The sequence below is a fragment of the Sylvia atricapilla genome, chromosome 30, assembly GCF_009819655.1.
Source record: "Sylvia atricapilla isolate bSylAtr1 chromosome 30, bSylAtr1.pri, whole genome shotgun sequence".
Taxonomy (NCBI): Eukaryota; Metazoa; Chordata; class Aves; order Passeriformes; family Sylviidae; genus Sylvia; species Sylvia atricapilla.
The window spans coordinates 194,418-202,453 of record NC_089169.1 but is presented as its reverse complement, the minus strand read 5'-3'; the positions used below and the strand labels follow the sequence as shown (position 1 = coordinate 202,453).

General features: G+C 49.8%; 1 protein-coding gene across 3 annotated transcripts; it reads right to left on the bottom strand.

The window, feature by feature from the left end:
• Positions 1 to 2,068: 2,068 nt before the first annotated feature.
• On the bottom strand, positions 2,069 to 6,823 carry LOC136373048 (translocon-associated protein subunit beta). Of its 3 annotated transcripts, none has more exons than XM_066337984.1 (6): positions 6,741 to 6,823; positions 4,804 to 4,958; positions 3,801 to 3,899; positions 3,312 to 3,420; positions 3,079 to 3,156; positions 2,069 to 2,408 (listed from the first exon to the last, which is right to left on the bottom strand). In XM_066337984.1, exons 2-6 carry the CDS (start codon positions 4,956 to 4,958, stop codon positions 2,298 to 2,300), a joined length of 552 nt encoding a protein of 183 aa, XP_066194081.1. In that variant the 5' UTR covers positions 6,741 to 6,823; the 3' UTR covers positions 2,069 to 2,297. The 3 variants fall into 3 exon arrangements, with proteins under 3 accessions (XP_066194081.1, XP_066194082.1, XP_066194080.1); XM_066337985.1 differs by lacking the exon at positions 6,741 to 6,823 and adding an exon at positions 6,575 to 6,647; XM_066337983.1 differs by lacking the exon at positions 6,741 to 6,823 and adding an exon at positions 6,008 to 6,205.
• Between the last annotated feature and the right edge of the window lie 1,213 nt (positions 6,824 to 8,036).

Sequence of the window (8,036 nt, the reverse complement as noted above, 5' to 3'; positions counted from 1 at the left end):
CTTTCTCCTAGAATTTATTTCTAATACCTCGACACACTTCAACCGTGAGTAGAACAACAAAATAGAACAGCAAAAACACAGTTCTCTGCTCAACAAAACACATCAAGGCTACCCAGAGAACACTATCAACAGACACCTCCCTTAGTGCCCCTTTTGAGCAAGCAGCAGCTCTGACACCCTCTAACACATCAGGTCAGTAGCGTCACCAGAGTTTGAGAAACAAGACTCACTTTTTGTTATAAGTATTGGAGAATTAATTTGTGTTTTGTAGAAATATACGGTATTGAATCATTTCAATTCCACCATATAAAAGTAATTGTGAAATTGCAAGCCTCTGCTGGGAACAGGGGGAGGAACACATTTGCAACATAAAGAAGGGTGTCTCCACCAGGTGATGGGTCTTCTCCAAAGATGAGATTGTCAACGATCCGGTGATACACCTGATGAAAATCTTATCTATATTGGCCTGGGTGTGCATGCCAATACCGTTTCCGTAAATGTAATTAGATCCGGAGAACCATTCATCAGACCGGCAGATGGAGAGAAAAGAAATAGGAATATGAAACACCGACTGAGTGGACAATGGGATGAGGCAACCTTCTTTCTGGTCAAAAAACTATAAAAGTCGGCCCTGCAAAAGCGGACTCTGTGAACAAGGGAGGATACAGCACGCTGCCGGTTCTAAGGTTCACCCAGCACCGATCCCAGGCTCGATACTGTCCGTTGCTTGTTGTTATAAATGCATATTATAAAGTTGGCCTTTCACAAGATGTGTGCTATATGACTAATAACTTTGTTAAGGATATAAGTTGATTTTTTTTATGCTGTTAGTAAAGAAAATTAGGCATAGTGGTAGTATTGATATAGTATGCTTAAACTGCCTTTTTGGCTGGGATAACATCCAGTGAACATGTAAAGGAGACCCTGCTATTGATACACCAAATATCAGCATCTACCATCTGAAGAAAGTATAGAGCAAGGCCCAAACTGGAGGTGATAATGAAGACAAAGCCAAGAAATACGCATGCTCTAAAAAGGCGGACCCAAGGAGGGGCTATGCAGAAAAGTTCCTGGAATATGGAAACGAGGTTATGGAAAAATATGAATATTCAACAGATTGATACAATAGAAAGGATATTTAAAGAATGTCTCTGATACAGCAGGTTGTGGACATGGCTGAATGCCAAGTCACCTGGCCAGCTGTACATTGCTTTTTTTCTATCTCCTAATTGTCTTATTTTCTATTAAACCTATTTCCTAAAATTTAAATAGAAAGTGAACCCTGTTTTTCACACTTGTGGCTTTTTCAAATTTCTATTTCACAATATTTCTTAATAAAATGGCATATTGATTTCAAACGTTTATTAAAAACCTTAACAAAATACAACAAAGGAGTGAATAAGGAAAAAGAACAGCATGCTGGGACTTGGCAACCTGGCAGCCACGAGTTTGTCTAAAAAATGGCTGCTCCACAGTTTATAGCTCTAGGGGGTTGCACTAGCAAACCCTGCCAATGAGCTCTTCTTTGCCATTCATTGGTGGAGCCTTCTTTCTTGCAACTTGATTGGAGGGTAGCTGTTGTCATGCTGCACCTCCTAGTAACGAGCATTCCCTCCTCCCAAAATGTCCCATGCAAGGGGCACAGGTAGATGCACTCTTTTCACATGTCCCACCTACCAATGCCGTCTTTTGTAAACCATATGGGGAGGGAAGGGGACTATGGGGAGAACAGGAGACATCCAAACAACGAAACACGACAAAATAACTGTGGACCAGTAAAACTTCTCTTAACATCTACATGGTGTACATCCCCCAATTGCGAGAGTAAACTATTACATTATCCATTCATAACAAGAGCAATCTCCGTCCCACAGGGCAGGCAGCACCTGGAGGGGGCCCCGAGATCTGACACCCTGCAGAAAACTGCAACAGGCAAATGGGAGCTGAAGGCAGCACAGGGGGCAGAGCCCCACAGACAGGCCACTCTGGGCACTAACACACTGCTCTCGTATTGCTGCGACTGCAGAGGAGAGAGGGATTCTGCCTCCAAAGGGGCTGGACAAGGCAGTTTGGGACTTTTGGTTGTTCTTTTTTCTGTTTGCTTGTTCCCCCTTTAGAACACAGAGGACACGGCCTCGCTGCTGCTGCTGCAGCCCCCGAATCCTTTGCCCAGAGGGCTGAAGCACGGCCCAGGCAGCACCTCGCAGGGACGGTGCCATCCCAACCCAGCTGCTCTTCTTGGGGGTTATGGGTTGTTCTTTCCCGAGCTCCGGGGTGCTGGTGGCATTTGACTCTGCTCAGTTCTTTTTGGTCTTGGGGGTGTCGTACTTCCTCTTGCTCGAGTACCAGAGCAGCAGGGGGATCCCGATGGAGGGCAGGGTCATCACGCCAAATGCTGCCCAGTCCAGCTAGAGGGAGAAATCGTTAGAGAAAAGTCAAAACAATCCAGGCCACAGGAGTCTTAGAGCAGTAACGTCAGAGGAGGAGAGTAAGGGGAAGACCTCACACTGTCTGCAGCTTCCTCATGTGGGGAAGCAGAGGGGCAGGCTGTGGCCTTGGTGACCAGTGACAGGACTCGAGAAGGAGTGCCCGCAGTTGTGTCAGGGCAGGTTTAGGCTGGATATTAAGAAAAGGCTCTTCTCCTAGAGGACGGTCTCCCAGGCACTGGAAGAGGCTCCCCAGAAATGTGGTCACAGCACCAAGCTTGACAAGATCTCAAGGAGTGAGGGCTGACAGGCGCGTGGTTGGGATTGCTGGGGTTGTCCTCTGCAGGGCCAGGAGTTGGACTCCACAATCCTTGTGGGTCCCTTCCAGCCTAGGAGGTTCTAAGAGTCTACCCTCAGATTTTCTGGCTCAAATCCCACAGTGCAAGTTCCTTCACAGAGGGAGCTGAGATGGAAACTTAGCTGCTTCTGTGACAGTCCTGTGGAGAACTGACAGGAATTAAGTGCAGCTCTTGCTGGAGCTCTCTAGATGACTGCAGGGCAAGCCAGACACACCACGTGCAAGCAGGAAGCCATGGCACTGGGCTGCAGCCGCCACGGTGCACTTCTCCACTATCAATTGAAAGGTACTTACAAAGTGAGGGGAGAACCTTCTGTCAAAGTCACGCTGAGCCAGGATTCCTCCCTGCCCAGGAGCACTAGTGAAGCCAACCTGGAAAAGGCAGGGAAAAGACAGGCTTTGCCACCTTTCCTCCTCACTCCAGAACCGGGCAGGGTGAGAGCACACAGACACGCATCGTCCCGACCACGCGGCTCCAGGAGCACGGTCAGGTGTATCTGAAGGGGACCCATAAATCCACCACTTACCACGACCTGTGCACCCTCCTGTGCCAGGTACGTGATGGTGGCAGAGGTGAAGTTGAAGTACCCAGCTTTGAGAGGCCGTAGAACCACAGTGTGGGACACGTTGCTTGCTCTAGGAGCCAGATGTTAAGGAAAACGCTTGTATTTCATTGCAGGAAGAAAAGTGAGGAGATAGGAAAGAGCAGCCTGGAGCCAAGTGCAAAAGTCAGTGCTGCTGACAGATCTAAGTCCTCCTGGTCACTGACAGCCAGACCCACCTGAGGGTGACCCAGCTGCTCCTCCCCAGGCAGAGGAACTACCCCGGGACCTGGTCTCGTCTGCAAGGAACTTTATTTTTATACTGCACCATCCAGAAGAGCAGGGGTTTGGATTTGGTACCCTCTCCAGGCTCTGGAAGGAATTTCAGAGACAGCAGGTGAAGGTAGGACAAAGCTGCAGGATGCTCAGGGGCAAGAAAGGGATTTGGGAGAATTTCAAAACATTAAAAGATACGGAGCAATCCTGTCCCACTTGACGCTCAGCATGCCAGAGACGATGCCAAAGTCTTCTGGGGGGAAGGAATCATCTGACAGCTCCACATCTAGGGCAGCGCTAAACACAACAAAGAGAGGGGTGAGATGAGAATCTTAAGATTTGCCATCTGCTCACAGGCTCTGTAGCAAAATGCACTGACAGTTCCATCCTGACCAAATGGAAAAACTGATTTTTGAAAGATGAGATGTCACCAGTAGAAGATGTGGTGGAGAGCTGAGGTGTCTTACAGGGAGACTGCAGGGAGAGGAAGGCAAAGCTGAGAGAAACAATCACAAGGACAGGAAAAACACTGTTTTTTCCACAACAGGATTTGACAGTTTGCTGGACTTCAGGTACCATCTCATGGATACACACGTTAGCCTAAATAAGAACTAAATCCCACATGTAGAATTACTTTATTGTATGAATCCAACATTACAGCACCATATTCTCTTCTCTCAGCAGTACTGCACTCAGCATGCGTTATTCTGCCTTTAAAAAATATCTAAAAAGCAAAATCGCAAAACGCTTTCATAGTGTGGCGCATTTTGTCCAATCAGCTTTTCATTCTGCGAATAATGCTTTCTACCAGCACTGTGGAAGTTTTGTTTTATCTTTGTCAGGTCCATAGTTAAGTCCTGATAGCAAAAAGGAATTTTCATTAAAAACAATAAACGTAAAAAAGAGCTCACAAAGCCAAGAAAGGGAGCCGCATGCATGGGGAGCAGAGTGCCACAGGACACCACAAGAACTATACCAAGCTGGACTGACCGCTGGAGCAACCATGAGGTGAAAGCAGGGACAACTGAAGAGGAAGAAAAAGGCAAATTTCAGGGTCAATCCTTCAGGCACTGCTGGACAGATGAGAGTTAGAGGGAGCAAAAGCAACAGCACATCACGGAGCTCAGAAATCACCTTGCGCCCTGCAGCCACACAGAGAACATTTGCTCGTGGTCAGTATTAAAGCCTGGAGAGAGCTTACCTGGAGCCAACGTTGTAGATGTTGTACTGCAAAGTCAAGTCCTTGCCCTCCACTGCGTATCTGTTTAACAGGGATTTGGAAGCCAGGAGCCTGGCGCCATCCTCGCAGTGAGCCACAAACACCAGGGCAAACACGGAAAGAAGCGGGAGCTTCATCTAGAAACACAAGGAAACGGAACGTCACTGATCAATTGAAATCTCTCAACACTTGCCTGTGAGGATGTAAGAATTGGCACAGCAGTGTCCCAGACCTGCAGCCATGGAAGAAAAGTCAATGGTCTTGTCTTCTTTCAAAGCCCTGGCCAGTATCACTCCCCTTTACAGAATCATGGAACATCCTGGGTTGAAAGGGACCCACAAGGATCATCGAGTCCAACCCCTGGCCCTGCACATCTCAGTAATGGGCAAAGCTTTCAGATCACTAAGCCTCTTCTAGTAACTTCCAGAGCAAAAGCTTTGGCAATTAACAATTTCATCAGTTTTAGCAACTAACAGTTAATTGCCCTTGCAAAGCCTGGCAACTTTCCAGCACTGTCTTACACAGCAGAGTTAGTTCTTCCCAGAAAGCACCAGCTGCTCACTTCCAACATTTATTCTTTCCTATTTCCAGCCACTAAGGAACCACCAACTCCCTCCTGTGGCTTTTATGATCCCCTGCACAAGTCCCTGCTTCAGGCCAAGTGTCCCGACTTATCCAAACACAGTGCCTCGGACGCCACCCTGCTGAGTGAGAGGACAAGAAGACAACAGGAACACTACAGATGTGACCAGTGAGGACACCTGATGGGGCTTTCAAATGCAAAAACTGCTTCAATATCAGGGCCTCTGCCCTCCAACAGTCACAGGGTGGTTGGGGTTGGACAGGACTCTGAAGACCATCCAATTGCATGCACCCCCCTGACAGGGGCAAGGACACCTCCCACTAGACCAGGTTGCTCCAAGCCCTGTCCAACTGGGCCTCTGACACTTCCATGGATGGGGCAGCCACAGCGTCTTTGGACAACCTGTGCCGGTGACTCGCCTCCCTCACAGGTAACAATGTCTTCCCAATATCCCATCTAACTCTACCCTCTAGCAGTTGGAAGACTTGTTCTGTCAACTCCAGGCCCTTGTCCAAAGTCCCTCTCCAGTTCTCTTGGAACCCCTTTAGGCCCTGGAAGGGGCTCTAGGATCTCCCTGGAATCCTCTCCAGGCTCCACACTCACAGCTCTTCCAGCCTGTGTCCAGAGCAGATGGGCTGTAGCCCCTGGATCACCTCTGCGGCTTCCTCTGGACTCACTCCGGCAACACCACATGCTTCCTGTGCTGGGGAACCCAGAGCAGGAGGCAGCTCTGCAAGGGGAGGGTCTCAGCAGAGCAGAGAGGCAGCAACCCCCGCTTCACATGCTGCCCACGCTGTTGGGGATGAGCGCAGGACTGTGTCTGGTTTCTAGGGCCCCAGTGCACGTTGCCACGGCATGCTGAGCTTCTTGTTTACCCATGCCCCCAAATCCTTCCCCGGGCTCTTCTCCATCCATTCCTCCCCAGTCTGTTTGTGCTTCGGTGCAGCACCTGCCCTTGGCCTCGCTGAACCTCCTGGGCTTGGCACGGACCCGCCTGCCCAGCCCGTCCCAGTGCGGGTGCCAGAAGCCCCTTCCTTCCCCCCAGTCCTGCCCTGCTGCAGCCGCACACCAGCGCGCGCAGCCCGGGCTGCTCCTGGCCCCTCACAAAGCCCAGGGGCGCAGAGGGGCTCAGGGACACCTCTCAACAGGGAACCGGCCCGTTTCACCCACCGCTGCCCGCGGAAGACGCCGAGTCTGACGCTCCAGCGCCAGAAACCGGGCGGTCCTTCCTGGCCCTTCACAGCCCACGACCGATCCTCTCCTAACAGACCCTTCCCAGCGCCCCCCACTCTGTCCAGAGGGCCGAGGACGCTGCCCCGAGCCCCCCGCCCCTCACCGTCTCTCCCGCCGCCAACGCCGCAAAGACGAGTCAGCGCAGCCGCGGCGGAAATGACGCACATGAACCGCGACTCAGGGACGCCCTATGCCCCCTGGGAAATAGAGTTGACGCGCGCACACACGCAGGGACTCCGCGCCTGCGCACGGCACGCTTCCTGTACCGCCCCAGCGCCCACTGGTGGCGGAGTGCGGGGAGCGAGGTGGACATAGTGGCGGGACGGCGTGTCGTGCTGGGCCGGGGCTCCAAGAAGACTCTAGAGAGCGGCAGCAGGAGTATCTCGACACGACAAGTTGCTCTGCCCACGCCAGCAGCCTACCCAGATACGTGGTGGATGTGTAAAGCAGTGTTATAAATTATTGTGCCGCCTAATTATCCAATAAAAAAGCCAAAAAAATTAAATATAGCCACAGTTTTAATTTGAGCTGCTTATTGGTTCTAAATAATAATACAAAAGCAAATTTTTATACCGCAGGATACATTCCTGTGTAGTACTGTGGAGGGCTTGGTCTCCTGCCCCCTCTACAAATAAGATGTTCTAAAAGTATCCTTTTTACAATGTGGGTCGCTTTCCATTCCGTCCTATTTTCAGTTTGTAAAGTTTATGTCACTGGTCTCACCACTGCCTATTTCCGCTTCCACTGCGCATATTCTACCATCGCCTTTTCAGGGGCCTCTTCATTTTCGGGGGTCCTTGGGAGGAAGGCTCTCATCTTCCTCACGCGTCTTGTAAACTCATTTGACCTTTTTGTTTACACATGCGCATTAAGCTTATTATATGTATAAATATATAAATATACTTTTGCTGGCACACTAAGACAAAAAAATCAATACAATTGCCACTTTTCTGGATTTTTTTCCAGGTTTTGCCTCTATCTTTTTATCTCGGTTCTTTCCTGTCCTCCTGCTTTTCACTGAACATCTGGAGACATCTGCAGGAGAAGGGGGGACACCCCTCCCTCTCCTCCTTGGCATTACATTTTTAACTACTTATTATAATATTTTTAAAATATTGATAACTGCTTCGATTTTGTCAGAAGGAATCATAACTATTTATCACTGCAATGAGGGAGGACTGAAGGAGAAGAAGCAGAGCAAAATTCCTCAAGAATCAGGTGCGCAGAACCGACTTCCCTCCCTTCCTGCATTGAGGACACCATGCTTGACTCGCTCACCCCAGAAAGGCTGTAGCCTTCTGCCCACGGAACGGGAGGTGTCCGACCTCCCTAGTGCAAAGCCAGTAACATATCAAACCTGTTGGTGTTTCCAGCACTGCAGGAAACCCCGAGAGCTCCC